The 16,497-nt window shown below is 40.4% G+C and overlaps 1 protein-coding gene, 1 long non-coding RNA gene and 1 other non-coding gene across 5 annotated transcripts in view; 2 read left to right on the plus strand and 1 right to left on the minus strand.

Moving 5' to 3' along the window:
* The window catches only part of LOC123285219 (uncharacterized), a 63,289-nt gene that overhangs the window by 2,954 nt on the left and 43,838 nt on the right, over positions 1–16,497 (plus strand). The window lies entirely within an intron of this gene.
* ATP5MC3 (ATP synthase membrane subunit c locus 3) lies at positions 6,974–10,629 on the minus strand. 2 transcript variants are annotated; one of them, XM_014851662.3, is made up of 5 exons: positions 10,191–10,629; positions 9,893–10,003; positions 8,620–8,697; positions 7,910–8,103; positions 6,974–7,233 (listed from the first exon to the last, which is right to left on the minus strand). In XM_014851662.3, the coding sequence occupies exons 2-5, from the start codon at positions 9,929–9,931 to the stop codon at positions 7,119–7,121; spliced, it is 426 nt and encodes a 141-aa protein (XP_014707148.1). In that variant the 5' UTR covers positions 9,932–10,003; positions 10,191–10,629; the 3' UTR covers positions 6,974–7,118. The 2 variants fall into 2 exon arrangements, with proteins under 2 accessions (XP_014707148.1, XP_044624618.1); XM_044768683.2 differs by having other exon boundaries at positions 9,893–10,020; positions 10,191–10,295.
* LOC123285393 (U6 spliceosomal RNA) lies at positions 14,920–15,026 on the plus strand. Its single transcript, XR_006527143.1, has one exon. It is a non-coding gene; the product is annotated as a U6 spliceosomal RNA (small nuclear RNA).

Below are 16,497 nucleotides of genomic sequence, written 5' to 3' on the forward strand. Positions count from 1 at the left end.
TGCCTTTAAGAAGCCAGCATGACTTCTGAATAAAACTGATATTCCTTAGATATGAGGCTATTTGAAAAAAACTCATTTCTATCGAATAAGTGTCCATTACTAAATACTACAAGAAGCAATGATGGCCTCTAAGTGCTCTCAAAACCTTCCAAATGCCACAGAATGTGGTATTTCCACTTTGTTTAGAAGCATTATGTGGTTGTTAATCCATCAATCTGTTATTGCTCATAAAAATTCTACTTAAACCCTGCTCAAATGTATATATATAAAAATGGAGTGAAACGGGAAGATTTAATATATCAGACATAGCTTCTGTTTGTCTGTAGCTAAACAAAACAGTATACTCCAGAGCATCCCTATCTCTATCTCTAAAGAGGCAGATAAATGCTTTGAGCTGTCCTTTACATACAAGTCTTGAAGGAATAATGCGGGACTGTCCTGCATCTGAGAGACTAAGCCAACCTATGTAGCTATTTGAGGAAGCAAACCCTGGGCCCCTCCCATAAGAGGAGAGAGCCTGAAATCTCCATGGCTGGGGAGTGCTGACTAAATGCTTTTTGTTGAAAAGTAGCCATTGCCAACAACCGTGGGTCCTCTTAGGAGTCTCTGCCAAGATCACTTGTAAGATGCTGGCTCATGCTAATAGGTGGAACAATCAAAAGCCTTTGGATTTATGAGTCCCTGTTGATCTTAGGTCAGTTCCTCCCTTCAATATTTAAGCTCCCCTGAGAAAGAAGCTCTAAGTTACTAAACATCTAAGAGGAGATAGATTACTTGCATCATCCAGGAGAAAGAAGTGCAGAGTCTCACCCGGAACCTGGGCCAATTTTTAGAGATTATAAATAGATTGATAGCTGAAAGGATGTGACCTAGGGAGATATGGTTACCCTCAATTTACAAAATTGACATTTCTATATAGTAAGTGAAATGTCACATTGAGCACGTTTTCTCACTGAGAGATTATACCAGTGGTTCTCAAACTTTTGGGACCCTATACCCCACAACAACATGTCAACACAACATTCTTTGAAAAATAACTGTATTTTCCAAAACGAAAATAGAAGAATGGCATTGTTTTCATTTTGGTAAATCACAATGTCAAGCTTAACAGAATATAGTTGCGTTCTTGTATCTGCTTCTGCATTTGATCTGTTGCAATATGTTGTTTTGGTTGAAGTATATGGTGAAAATCTAGCCTCACACAACTATGTACATGGAAAAGGGAGAACCTCATGAACCCCCTGAAAGGCTCTTGGGGCCCTCAGAGGTCTCAGACCACACTTTGAGAATCAACAAATTAGCAATACATTCCAATAGGAAGGAGAAAAAATGTCTCCCAATGAATGAGTTGACAGCTTCTTGAAAGATAAGGAGTGTGAGTCACGGCATACTGGAAATTATGGTATCCTAGTACAGTACTTCTCACAGTTTAAGGTATATACAAATCACCTGGGATCCTTGTAAAATTCAGATTCTGATTCAGAAGATGTGGTACAAGGCTCCAGAATCTATAGTTCTAACAAACGCCCAGGTGATGCTAATGCTGCTGATCCACAGACCCACAGACCTCACTTTCAGTAGCAATGCTCTAGTACATTATGATATACACAACACCAGAAAGCCTGGAGGAGCACACACAAGTGAGCTGGGGTAGAGGGAGGGAGAGTAGGATAGGGATGGGTGAAGGGAATAGAGAAGTATAAATAAACTCATGCTGTCTACTTTTTAAAAAATCTATAAAAATGATGCTATTGTTGTCTTATAAATCTTACACTATGACAAGTTTTGGCTACTACTTATTAACTATCTCTACATCAAAACAAGCTGAGGCATAATGTTGCTATTGGCAGAGACAGAATCCAACTGCCATGTTTGTTGAGGCAGAAGAGGATGGTACTAGACTTGAAAAAAATTGTAATTTTTGCCCCTAATAATATAAAGAATTAGGCAAGTAATTGATGGGCTATGTATTTGAGTCTTAAGTCCATAGTGATATCAGCAGAGTAATACCGTGAAATTACTAAATTAATATATGCTCAGCATGTAGAGAATTCAACAACTCATTTATAATTTCATGTGTAGAAATCATATAATATTTTTAAAAGCTTTGCAGAGGATAGTACTGCAACAATACAAACTTTTCCTCTCCTAAACACTAAGCACCCAAACCAATCCATATTGGTTAAAATTACCTAATAGAATTTAAAACTTACAGCAGAAGGATGAGTATAGTTTATTTGGTTCTCAAATGTTATTTCCCACTTGCCTACAATTCTTCCTTAAACTTAACTTCAATGACATTCATTTCTACTCAACTTAAGCTGTTTAGCAATTTGACCACAAATTTTCATCATTCTTTGGACCTACCTTACCTCTAAAATCTTGAACTCTGAAATTCTTTAAATTTCTTGTCTATTTTCTAGCGCTTGCTGAAATGGATCTTCGTTCGGCCTTATTGCAACCTCTGGGACCTTGATCCCTCTCACTTTAAAAAAAATAAATTTGATAAAATACGTACACATGGGCTAGCCCTGTGGCGCAGTGGTTAAGTTTGCATGTTCTACTTTGGCGGCCCGGGGTTCGCCGGTTCGGATCCCGGGTGCTGGCATGGCACGGCTTGGCAAGCCATGCTGTGGCAGGCATCCCACATAGAAAGTAGAGGAAGATGGGCACGGATGTTAGCTCAGGCCAGTCTTCCTCAGCAAAAAGAGGAGGATTGGTAGCAGTGAGCTCAGGGCTAATCTTCCTCAAAAAAAAACAAAAACAAAAAGATACACATAACATAAAATCTACCATCTTAACAATTTTAAGTGTACATTTCAGTGATATTAAATACATTCATAATGTTGCAACCATCACCACCATCCATCCCCATAATTCACCTTGTAAAACTGAAACTCTATACCCATTAAACTATAACCCTCCTCGATTCCCCCACCTCAGCCCCTAGCAAACCACGATTCAACTTTTTGTCTCTCTGATTTTGACTACTCTAAGTACCTCATATAAGTGGAATCATAGGCATTTGTCCTTTTGTGACAGGCTTATTTCACATAGCCTAATGTCCATAGGGTTCATTCGTGTTGCAGCATGTGTCAGAATTTCTTTCCTTTCTAAGGCTGAAAAATATTCTATTGTATGTATATACCACACTTTGCTTATCCGTTCATCCATCAGTGGACACTTGGGTTACTTCCATATTTTAGCTACTATGAATAATGATGCTATGAACATGAGCGTACAAACGTCTCTTCAAGATTTTGCTTTCAATTCTTTTGTATATACACCCAGAAGTGGAACTGCTGGATCATATGGTAATTCTATTTTTAATTTTTTGAGGAACCACTATAATGTTTTCCACAGCAGCTGTACCATTTTATATTCCTACCAACAGTGCACAAGGGTTCCAGTTTCTCCATATCCTTGCCAACATTTGCTGTTTTTCATTTTTTTGATAGTAGCCATCCTAGTGTTTGTGAAGTGGTATCTCTTTGTAGATTTAATTTGCATTTCCGTAATGATTAGCGATGTTGAGCATCTTTTCATGTGCTTGTTGTCCATTTGAATATCTTCTTTGGAGAAACGTCTAGGTCTTTTGAACATTTTAAAAATGAGTTGTTTTTTTGTTGTTGAGTTTTAGGAGTTCTCTATATATTCTGGATATTAATCCCTTATCAGATACATGATTTGTAAATATTTTCTCCCATTCTGTGTGTTGCCTTTTTACTATGTTGATAGCATCTTTTATGGCACAAAATTTTTAAATTTTCATGATGTCCAATTTGTCTATTTTTTCTTTTGTTGCTTGTGCCTTTTGTGTCATATGCAAGAAACCATTGCCAAATCCAATGTCCTACAGCTTTTGCCCCATTTTCTTCTAAGAGCTTTGTAGTTTTAGATCTTACATTTAAGTCTTTGATCCATTCTGAGTTAATTTTTGCATATGGTGTTAGATAAGGGTCTAACTTCATTCTTTTGCATGTGGATATCCAGTTTCCCCAGCACCATTTACTGAAAAGATTGTCCTTCCCCATTGAATGGTCTTGGCACTGTCAAAAATTACTTGACCATATATGTGACGGTTTATTTATGGGCTTTCTAGTTTATTCCATTGGTCTATTATGTCTGTCTTTATGCCAGTACCACACTGTTTTGATTACTGTAGCTTTGTAGTAAGTTTTGAAATCAGGAAGTTCATACAGCATTTTTTTATTTTCTCCACAGCTTCCTTTAGTTCTTTGATCATCGTTAAAATGGTTGTTTCAAAGTTTTAATTTAGTAGATGTGCCATCAGCTCTTTTTCAGGGACAGATTTTTTTTTTTCCTTTGAATGAACTATACTCTCGTTTCTTTGAATGCTTTGTGATATTTTGTTGAGAACTGGACATTTGGATCTAATAATGTGGTATCTCTGGAAATCAGATTCTCCTCCTTCCTCAAGGTTTGCTGGTTTTTTTGTTTGTTTGTTTGTTTTTTAATTGTTGTAGGCCATCTCTATGCCAAGGATCAGCGGGACATGTAAACTTAAGGTCTTCTCAGGTCTTTTCTGAGCCTGCACCTTTCCGTGGGCCTGAGTGGCCCGAGCCTAATTTTCTCTGTGTATGCAGTTGCTTTTGAATGTCCTGGTGTGTAATGTCTGGCTCCCAAAAGAGGAAAAACAGAAAAATGAAGGGGGGAAAAATGGGTGCAAGCTCTTTAAATTCCCTGGAAGTCACTTCAGCTGGAGATGGGCTTGCAACAATGAGGGGAGGTGCAACAACAATGGCTGCCCTCCTCTTCATCTACACCTTTGTAATCAGAAGCAGCAATCAGCGATCAGAGCTCAGATCCCCAATATTTGGAGGACACTGTTCTTTTTGCCCACCCTGGCTCTTGCAAGCTGTGTGCAAGCTGTTCCAGGAACACCTGCACAGCTGTCTGCCCCGGAACTAGGGCTGCAGGATGGTAGCTGCTACTCACTAAGAGCTAAAATTGACTGAAATTAGTCTTCAATAGACTCCAGAGTTCCAAAATAGTTACATTAGACAGATCCTGACAGTGCAATTGTTGTCTAGGTGGGAAGAGGGATTCCTGGTGCTTCCTACTCTGCCATCTTCCCAGAATCCTCTTGACCTCACCCCCAGCCTTATTAGAATTTGTCACCCCTATTGCGGCTTTACTTGTTCCTTACCCAGTTTGAAGCTCATAGGTCAGTCTGTTGAACAATGTACTTACCCACTGTCTGATTAGAGTCCCCTTGACCTCTGTCATCTCTTGCCTGATAACCCTCACTACTCTTTACATCAGTTTATGTTAACAATCTTTCCAACACTGCTGGAGTCACAAAACTAGGTCAATGAGGCTGGCTACAAATTCATGTTATCTCCCTGAAGGGGGGTCCTTACTGCTGCTCTGCACTTCTTTTATTCACATCTACTCCATACCATACGCCATACTTTTCATCTCATTTCAAGCCCGTAAGTCTCTCTGTAAGATTATGCTTCAATCTTGTATTTAAAATTCTGTAACAAAACAACATAATCATTTCCCTGAAATCAGCTTTTTGTCATCCCTAACATAATCATACTAAAAATCAAAGCATGGGCTTTGGAATCGAGGAAGATCTGAATCTGGATCCTGACTTTGCCACTTAACGACTATGTGATTTGGGGGAATGGTTTAACTCCTCGAGTCTACTTTTCTCTGCATCTTGGAAACTAATCCCAATTTTGCCGGGTTGTCATGCTGGTTAAATGACAGTATATATAATAATGTCCCCAAGACAGAGAATGGCACTTACTTAATGCACACACCCTCTCCTCCCCAACCTCATTCCCAAGATGTAGACATTAAATCCTACTGATACCACTTTTCTAGACTCTTTAAAAATACTCATTGCCATCATCCTAGACTGGGTCCTCATTACCTCTCAGCAAATCTACTATAGCAACCACTGATCATTACTAGCTCTGGTCCATCCTACGCACTTACATTAACCTTTCTAAAACATAGCTCTAAACCTTGGATGGCTGGTTGTGGTCACAAGTAAAACCCACACTCTTACATTTGCTAGAATACATACTTTGCCCCAGGTTACCTTGCGGCCTTATCTCACGTTACTTCCCTCCTATACCCAGGCAGTTCTTTGCTTCTCAAGTATCTTTCCTCATGCAATTCACTAACCAAGATAGTACTCCCTTCCAAGTAAAATAGCGTGTGATTATACTCGGAAGTTATACTGATTTTCTAAAGAATTTTTTTGCTCAGGAACTTGGAGGCCAGGCAGCCACAGTGCAGATATTTCCTTTTCATTCTCACGGATTTGTTCAGCTGCAGGCATGTCTTGAAAGAAACCTGTTTCAGAGTCAATGTTTCATGCCTCTTCAACAACCATACCAGCACTAAGAATAGGACGTTTTTACCCTAAATTGATTTTATTTAAAACGAACTTGGAACAGAGGTCTAATCTAAATATTTCCCTAGGATTTTAAAAATTTGCTATGATTTTATACTATGTACTTTGAGTTAATAGTACTTCTTTTTAAATTGTAGTAAAATAATCACCTCCCCTACCTCTGACCCCCATTTAACAAGCTTCAATTCCTAAAAAGCTGACGTGATTTATTTTTAGATCCAGCTGTGGAACACCAGCCAAGTTAGTCTTGGAAGGTGATTCTGTTTCTTACTATTGTAATTCATGTTATCCCTTAAAAACACAAAACGATCTTGAGCAATTAACTATCTTGGTTTAATTAATCATATTTCATAGAACTCAAAACACTCAAATATTTCACCTTTATATGAATAAACAAAAGCCCTATAATTTACAATGTGCAGAACACTATATAAAAGAATGTCCATAAAAATTACATTAGAATCTTTTTCATCAGTGAGGCAACTGCTGTAGTTTCCTCTGACTTGTACAGCAACTGCCCGAATGCATGTTCTTCTTTGTGATGATCTAAATTTAGGTAGGTACAAATCACAGCAAAAATTAAAGTTTTCATCTTTAATGAAATGACTTTGGAAATAACGTACATTTCCATGACACCAGTACTACAGTTTTCGGAGTCACAGTAAGATACACAGAATTACATCCGTAATTAATATGAATGCCAACATTTCTGCAGTAATTTCTGTTACATGGCAAACAAAATCAAGAAAGCAACCATCAAACAAAAGAGACCCATAGCTTCAGACAAGGCAAATCCCAGGATGGCATAGGAGAACAGCTGCTGCTTCAGTGAAGGGTTTCTAAAAGAGATACAACACATATAATCGTTACTTTGCAATATTATTTGAATTTAACATGTTTGGTTAATGTTAAAGAATCAGATTACTAGTGTGAGGGTCTTTGTAAACTGAAAGTTCTGGAAGAGTATTTGCCTAGATCTCTGTTGGTTTTGCCTTTGACATTCTCTTCTCCTCAATCCTAATCATATGGAGAAAAGGGAGGGAGCTGTCTCTGCATATCAGTATAAACAGTTAGTCTTTATCCATTTTGAGGGCTTCTGACATTCTCCTCATCCTTGTGAATGTTCTGTACTAAGATCTGATAGTTTAGAAATAAGGTCTTGAATAATAAATGGAAATTGATACTTTTGAAGAATGTATTCTGTTAATTATATTCCCAATATAGTTTAATAGTTAAGAGTGCAGACTGAAGTCAAACTGAGTTAAAATTTATTTTCTTACACTTACTAGCTATGACCTTGGGCAAGCAGTGTGACTTGTGTCTTGAGTCTTTCATGGGTAAACTGGATGTTATCTCCAAGGAGTGCTGAGGAGTAAGTGAGATAATGCATGCAAAGCCCTCAAAATATAATGCAAGACACACGGGAGGTACTTAATACAAAGTAGCTATTATTATTTCACTAGTTTTCTAAGTTTCCAACTCTTCCAAGCGTGCTTATTGGGCAATAGAAATTACCTGGCATAACCAATGATAAGGCTGCCAAAGACTGTTCCAATACCAGCACCAGAACCAGCCACTCCTACTGTTGCAGCACCTGCACCAATAAATTTGGCAGCAGTATCGATGTCTCTGCTGATTGCACTGGTCTGAAACTCCCTTTGGATTAGCTGAGACATGCCATTCTGGGCCCCATTAAATACCGTAGACCCCTAGAGAAGAGGAAATAAAGGCAAAGGTCAAATCAGTAGTCACAGTTAGCTATTTTAATTACCATGCTGTCAAAATGATACCTACTTCTCTACTTTGTGGCTGAGTTTGAATAGGAGGTGGTGTGGCACAACAGAAAAATCAAGAATAATTCCAGTCTTGTAGAATAGAAATAACAATATCTCCACCCTATAAGGTTGTTGAAAATTAAGAAACAGTGTATGTGCATATGCTTTTTAATTACAGCAGAGCTTTCAACAACTGTTGCTATTATAATCTTAAATATTGGCAACCCCAAACCATATACTTTATATACACACTGACCATATTTCTTAGGCAACTCAGGTGAATAAGTTTTAGATACAGAAGTATCCTTCATTAGCTCATCCTCTTCATGTTTTTTGGATTAAAGGGTGGAAAGGATTGACCTCAAACCATTCATTAATTTTTTCCCCTTCACTTTAATCAAAACATAAGACTGGGTAGTATTACTTAATTTTTTTTATTACTACTATTACCTCTCCACTCCTAGCCTCTGGTCGAGATAATACTGATGCAGAAATTGGTCTGTATGCAACTCTGGATCCAGCTCGGATCTATTAATGAAAAAAAGATTTCATGTATTAAGAATACAGATAAGACTTCAATGACCCTTCTTGCACCATGAATTCTAAAAAAGCAAACAGCAAAAATGAATCTGAAAGTTCACGACTTTTCTGCATTTTACTCTTATCTTGGCTACTTCGACATTTTCAATATATGAAGCAATTTTAATAGTTTAAAATTGCTAATGAAATTTTAAAATTTGCCTCATAATCTACTTGTAGTGCTCTGAACAAAAGTTCTAAGAACAATTAGTTTAAAAGAATAAATACTGCTTTTAAAATTTCAATTATGGTGCCACAATTCAGATCAGAAAAACGGTAAATAAAGACTCCACATTCTTTGGTAAGTTTAAGTGGACCAACAAGTAAGTACCAGGAGTGTCACTATACATGTCTCTCATTTAAAATAGTCCATCAGTTAATATGAGCCGCCAACATTTTCAAGAGATTGCTATTTATCCATTAATCATAAAACTAAAAAGCAGTTTAAGCAATCCTGCATCAGTGCGAGAATAATCGGTGAAATACTCTGACCATAAGGACATATTCCAGTCCAGCTTCTCTGCCCTTGAGTGTCCACTGAACTAAGGTCACAGAAAATCCCTTCAGAACCAAGACCTGATTCTCTAAGACAAATCCCCCGGATCTTCACTTGATCTAAAGCCTCCAAAACGGTTATGGAAACGACCAGAGGCAGGAAGACGACTTTCGGCTGCTCCACCACCTTCCTCCGCCCACACGGGGTAAGGCAAAGTCCCTCCCTCCGCAGCAGCAAGTTTGACCTAGAGATAGGCAGCGGAGAGCGCTGCTGCGGTGAACTAGGCCTCGGCGGCCCCCGACATCCTTCACAGCACCCCAACCTTCGCGTGCATCCCAACCCAACAGCAGGACCGCGGACATGCGCGAGCGGGCCACTCCGGGACCAGAGGCAAGGAGGTTTGACCTACGCCGAGTGGGGCCTGACAGCTAGGCCTCGGCTACTCTCCACCGCCCTTATGGAGGGAGGAGTGGAGTGCGATGCCCCAGGATTAAGAAGAAAGGAAGACAAGGATCCAGGTTCAGGAGCGAGGGGAGAGCTGTCCGAGAGGGCGGCGGGCCCCGCCCGGAGACGCCCCATTCAACAACGTGGACGCTCCAGGCCCCAGGGTACGGCCCACAGTCCCCCGGCCCAGCCCGGGCTACGCACCAGAGCTGGGGTGCAGGCGAGCTTGGCGCAGGCGAACATCTTACACGCTGGGGGGCGGCGCGGCTAGAGGACTAGGTGACAGTCGACGTGGGCTCCTCTCCCGCTTCCTCTCTGCGGAGGCAAAGAGGCTTAAGGTCAAGCGCCCTCCCAGGGCCTGCCCTTGCCACCCAGGTCCCGCCGGCTCCCAGGCACGCCGTCAGCTTGGGCCCCGCGCCCAGTGAGGCGCCCGTAGAATGAATGGGTCCCCGCGGGACGCTGCTCCGCCCGGGCCAGGCCCGCTCCCGAGTCCTCCGCTTACCTTCCCGCGAGGCGGCAGCGGCGGCACCGGCGGCGGCAGAGGTCGAAGGAGTGGGGCTGGGCGCGCAGGCGCAGTCGGCTCTTATCCGCGCCGCGGCGCCCGGATGGAGAAGGCGGGGAAACGGGTGCAGGAGGGAAGACGCTCAAGGTCACTTTGTAACAACTTTATTGGTAACCAGTGGGGAAGGACAAGAACACCCACCCCGTGATGGGCTGGCGGGCAGGGGTGGTAAAGGAGGGACAAAACGAAGAAATTGAAGACTAGCCCCAGCAAAGAGAACTGAACAGGTTGTTTCGTCTTTGATCTGAGCTGGCCGGAGGATAGTGCGACTTGCAGTTGACACCTTCTTGTGCGATCTGGCCCTTTTATCAGTTGCTACTTCTCTTTAGCAGGGGAGCTCCCTTCCTAGTCATTCTCTTCTGTGAAATAGGACTCGGGTGGGGTGGAGGGGGAGGGGGGAAGTCGAGGAAGGGAACAGAGGGCGTGGTGTTCATTGACTACTTGACAGAAGAAATTAGGGTTCCCAGCGAACTGAATACATTTATTTAAAGAAATCTGGAAAAGGATTCCAGAAGTATGGCTAATCCTATGTGTGAAAGAGAGCCTGACCTAGAAGTACTGGGACAAAGGAATGAGCAAATGAATAGATCTAAGAGTTTTGTGATTTTGGGCACAAAGTTGCCTCTTGGTAAAGTGAGGGAGGTCAGTTTTTCTTCTAGCTCTATGACTGGAAGAATTAAGGGATTGTAACTTACAGTATTTCATGTAGGGCCTGGGACTAAAGAAAGTCTGAATATTTTTAAAACCCATCCAATTTTAACACCTGTTCTTGGTAACTTTGGACAAATCATTTTCTCCAGATGAATACAAAAATGTCTCAGAAAGATGACTCTTAGTTATCTTCTGGTAAATCCTTGAATCTTGTAAATTTGACTTACTAGTTCTAACAAATGGCTAGTGGAACTGACACAAGTCAACATAAAAGATTAAACATCTAGTCTGCCCAGCTGAAGGGATGGCTGGGGACTGAAATCCAGCCCACTCAGCCTAGAGCCCTGGCATGGGACAACATCGACCCAGAGGATCACCCTTTTTCTAGTTAGCACAAAGGTACAGTACCATCTAGCAGCCACCCTGGGGAGAAGCCCTCAGAACTAAAACTTGAAGAATCAATAAGAATTTGTCACTGATCCAACTTCGAATGCAAATGGTTCAAAATCACATGAAAGCTAATAATTTTAGGCTTAGTCTTTAGCTTGTAAAATAGATAATTCACATGTATAGTTCAAAGAGAGATTATTAGTGTATTTTTCTCAAGTACTCAGTTCTTACCTGAAGTATGTGGTGTCCTGTGATGTCAAAAGTAGAGTAAACAATAGTTTAGATCAGTCTTATGATCTGTCATCTCTAAGCTGGAGACCCAGGAAAGCTGGTGGTGTATTTCAGTTGCATTTCAAAGGCCTGAGAACCAGGGAGGCCAGTGGTGCAATTCCCAGTCTGAGGGCCAGAGAAGGTGAGATGAGATGTCCTAGCTCTATGGTGAGACCGGAAAAAAGGGATGAATTTTTTCTTCCTTTGCCTTTTGTTCTATTCAGGCTCTCAATGGATTGCATGATGCCCACCCACACTGGGGAGGGCAATCTATTTTACTGAGTCCACTGATTCATATGCTAATCTCATCCAAAAACACCTTCACAGACACACCCAGAAATAATGTTTAATCTAGGCACCCCCATGGCCAGTCAAGTTGACACATAAAATTAACCATCATATGCCCTATACTTTAATAATAGATCTTTTAAGTGAAAAATTGTTCTAAATGGATTTGTGTATGGAGATGGTTTAAGGGAAATTCCTATCTCTTCAGCCATAAATTAGTAACAGTAACTGTTGAGGAGGAGGGGGTGGAGGCAGGAGACAAACCAGGATCCCTAACAAGGTCACTTCCATGGTGCACAGGGGCTAGTTGCCTATGGCAGGGAGAGGAGCAGTCTGAGTTCAGGCCCTGCACTGTCAACATGTCAGTAAGCAGGTGAACTGGCCTAGAAGAGGAGAGATTAGGTTCTTTGTGAGTTCTACCAGTTAGTGTTTACGTATTTATGAAAAATATTAGATGTTCAAAGAACAGATGTTCTGTCTTTGAGAATGGTGTGTGTGTGTGTGTGTGTGTGTGTAACAGAGAAAGAAACAGAGAAAGAGAGAGACAGCGGCAGACAGAGAGAAAGAGACAGAGAAAGACCTGTATATATATATAGAGAGAGAGAGAGAGAGAGAGAGAGGGAGGGAAAGGATCCAATAATTATTTGCTGGAGGAAGAATGCCTAAAGAACAAGAAAGCATATCCACCTTATTCAGGCTGGAGGCTAGAAACTGGACTTAGGGTTCTAAAGCACAGCCTAGACTGTTCTGTTGAGGGCTTGACCATGGCCATGTCTCCAAGGTGGTCTCTGGTTAGATTTGCTCAGATTTTGCATCCAAAGACACTGATAGATGGAGGGGAGTGGGTCTTGAGTGACAACAACTCATGTTGATAGGTGGTGGATATTTATTCTGAGGAAGTTTGAAGAAAAAAAGGCACCTTCTGAGAGGTGTAATGTGAGATCATAAAGATGAATAGGGGACTTCTTGTGAGGTATTTACTCCTGTCTGTGTTTTATGTCAGACTGGAGACAGTCATGTTAAGTTAGGAGACATCATAGGTATCTGATAAGCCTGGATGATTATGGCAGGGGGAAGAAAGGAATGGGGCAGTCAAGAGAAATGTGAGAAATCCTTTTCAAGTATAGATGTGACAATCCCTGCTGTCCTGTATGCCCCTTTACAAGGTGACTTAGCCACTCATCTCATCAAGCAGTAGCATCTGCTTCCCTTCCCCTTAAATCTGGGCCGACCCTGTGACTTGCTTTAACCAAGAGAATCCATTGGAAGTGACACTGTGTGACTTCTGGGCTAGGCCTTAAGAGGTCTCATGGCTCTCATTCTCTACTTTTTGGAAATCAGCCACCATATCAAGGAAGAGTTAGACTACTGAATGATAAGAAACCATGTGGACAGAAAAAAGCCTCATGAAAAGGGATAAATTCAACTGACCCATTAGTTTTTTCCTTTTCCCTGCCTGGAATATGGACCCAGTGTCTGGAGATAAAGAAGCAGTCTTACACCATGGGTACAGAAGCCACACATTAAGGATGGAGAAGCTGGAATCTAAAAGGAGCCTGAGTTCTTAACTTTTTTTTGAGTAGCTACAGCAGCTCTTAACTGCCTATTTATGGGTTTCATATTATATAAGAAAATAAATTTCTATTTGGTTAAGCCGCTGAGGTCAGTTTCCTGTTATATGCATCTGGACACAACACAAACTGATACATAATTTTGTATATCTACACCTCTGAAGCTTTTTGGTCTTTGGGCTGTGATTGCAACAGAAATGGCCTTTCTCTCACAGAATTTACATAAATTTACATCTATCTTTTTTTTCTTATTCTGCGGTATATCTGCTAAGGGACTAACCAGGAGGCAGAAATCGTGTCAGTAATTTAAACAGGGAAAATTTAATATAAAGATTTTTAACCAGTAAAAGGTGTCTAACAAAAAGAAGAGTGGAGTGGACTCTAAGGGATACAGAAGTAGCCACTGTAGGAATAGCTACTCCCCTTGGCTGAGGAAGAATTAACAGCAAGGAAGAACTTAGAAATTTAGAGGAGAGGGCGTGGCTGCCACAGGAACCTACAGTCCACCTGTGGTGAAGAAACTTGCTGGAGGCACAGGCCGCAAGTGAACCATGAGGACTGCTGAGGTGAACACCACCAGGCTTCTCCTGTGAACCAATCCACTAGCTCTGTGTGGAAACAGTACACCAGAAGAAGGGAAAATCGTTTCCTCCTGTTCTGGTCTCACACTGTCTTTCCATTGCCCTCCATTGGCAAAGCCTAACATTTTGCCAGTTGTCATGCAGAAATACCTACAGGGTCCAGCTCTAGAATAGTTATACAAGGCAAAGAAGGATGGATTTCTAGCTGAGAAGTCCTAAGTCAATAACTGGCACCGATGGTAAGATGCTCGAGGGCAGTTATTAGGTCTAATTCATATTTATGTCTTCCATAGCGCCTAACATAAAGTGTTAAACATAGTAGTTGCTCAATGAGTTTTGCTCAATAATAAATATGGGGCTTAGTATGTACAAAGTAATTTGCAATAGCTTTATTCTTCTCTCTTAACTAAGATTTTAGTCTCTGAACAAATAAGAATGACCTCTAGAATGTCTTTTTCTTTCTAGTATTGCAAAATTCAAACTTAGAGAACTCAAGGAACATTTTTTGATTTGTGGCAAGAGTTTGTTCAAACAAACATTTTTGTGTGCCTTTGAATGGTTCTGTGTTTATACCTCATGTGCCTAAAGAATTCACTAAAAAACCGAAACATTAAGGCCTTTTATCGATTCCTTCTGTGATGTAATAGAATATTGGCAAAGCTAGGAAGATAAGCTGAAGCAGGTAGGCCCTAGGCTGAGTTGTGAAGTAGGCAATATCTGTCTGCATTTACCCTTTCACTTTTTTTTTCAATGCCTTTGGTCCATCCTCAGGCAACTTGCTCTCCCTGCAGCCACCTGGTATCTTCCTGGTGTCTGGTGACTATATAAGGCTCTCCATGGTAGCACCTACTGAATCTGTCTTGCTCCAGGCAGTGTCCACCTTCTGAACTCTTATCCATGTAAAATCTTAATCTCTTAGTGCTTGCTTCAGCAGCACCCATGCCAAAATTGTAATGATGCAAAGAAGATTAGTATGGTACCTATGTGAGGATGATACACAAATTCATCAAGTATTCCATATTTTTATAGTATACTACCGTTTATCTAAGAAGTAGGGGGAGAGATATGAATGGATCTAAGTGGAGAGAATTACAAAAGTATTTCCTATATTTAAAAACTAGAAGGTTCGTAGATGGTTACCTATGGGGGAAGGAATAAGTTGGAGGGAACAAAAATAGAAGCCAGACTTCTTTGAATATATTTTGCTTTGTAGATTTGAATTTGGAACCATGCAAACCATTTATAAGGGTAAAATTTTTTAAACTCTCTAAAAATTGAAAGGAAACGAACAAATGAATTTAACTGTATCTAGTTGGTAGCATAATTTCATGGGGTAAATACAAATAGTCTCTATCAGTGGATAAAAGACGACTCCTTGATTGCTCTGCTTCATGTGCATTGGCCTCTTTGCTATTCTTCCAACATGCCAACCATATTCCACCTCATAGAGCTGCACTTTTTTGTTCCTTTAGCTTGGAATACCTTTCCCATGGATATACACTTGGCTATTCCTACACTTCATTCAAGTCTTTGCTCATGTCACCTCTTAAGAGAGGCCTTCCTGGATCTCTTACATATCTTTACATTTCTTCACAGCACTTATTGCTACCTGGCATTATTTATTGCTTGTTTGTTTGTCTCTTGTTTTAGGCTATAAGTCCATGAGGGCAGGGACTTTGTTTTATTCATTACTGTATCCATATAGTCTAGAACATACTTGGCCCATTAATAGGCCCTCGATAAATTTTTGAGCAATGAGGTTGGAGAAGGAAGAGAGAAACTTAACTTTTTCTTCACACACCTCTGTATTATTTGATATGTTAACATAAGCATGAATAACTTAAAAATTTAAAAAACCAATATGTTAGGAAAGTTTTAACAATTCACAATAATTATAAAATTTACTAGATTATCCCTTCTGTGGTACTTGCATTAATTAAACCAGAGGGAAGCATTATTAAATGTTGAATTTCAGTTCTTGGTGATGGACTTAGATGTACTTCTAAGCAGTAGCCCTACCCAATACTTTTCAAATTATATGCAAAGTCTAATGTATCTGTGGCAAGGCTATCCCTGTTTTGAAGCATCGTGTGTGTGTGTGTCTGTGTGTGTGTGTGTATACCTTCTTGTCTGTATATTGGTGGAGTTTCTTGTATGTGATAGGAAGATGTATGTCAATTTCAGCTATTTTTAAGATAATCAGTTGCAAGTAAGTCCTTATTCTGCTTCAAGAAATTATATCCATCCTTATTCAGTGGACCCAGATATTCAACTCATGGTTAAGAGATAAGGAATTTCACAACACTAACAAAATGTTTGAAAGGATTCTTGCTTATCAAATTTTCTGTTACTTTAGCCCCACTGAGGGCTTTAAGGGTCAAATTCCTAAGCCTAGAGCTTGTGATATACGAAGGTCTTACATCAATTTAAGGAATCATAGGGTTTCCATATGGTACAAGTGCACCATGCTGAGTAAAGCTTTATTTTCTTTCCGCA

Source organism: Equus asinus, chromosome 4, assembly GCF_041296235.1.
Source record: "Equus asinus isolate D_3611 breed Donkey chromosome 4, EquAss-T2T_v2, whole genome shotgun sequence".
NCBI lineage: Eukaryota > Metazoa > Chordata > Mammalia > Perissodactyla > Equidae > Equus > Equus asinus.

Bases quoted from the DNA above. Each gene is read 5' to 3' on its own strand.
- ATP5MC3 (XM_014851662.3), bottom strand. From the start codon at position 9,931: ATGTTCGCCTGCGCCAAGCTCGCCTGCACCCCAGCTCTG. The intron at 8,104-8,619 runs GTAATAGTAGTA...CCTCTTCTCTAG, and splicing joins CAGAGGCTAGGAGTGGAGAG to GGGTCTACGGTATTTAATGG. The intron at 7,234-7,909 runs GTAATTTCTATT...TATCTCTTTTAG, and splicing joins CTTATCATTGGTTATGCCAG to AAACCCTTCACTGAAGCAGC.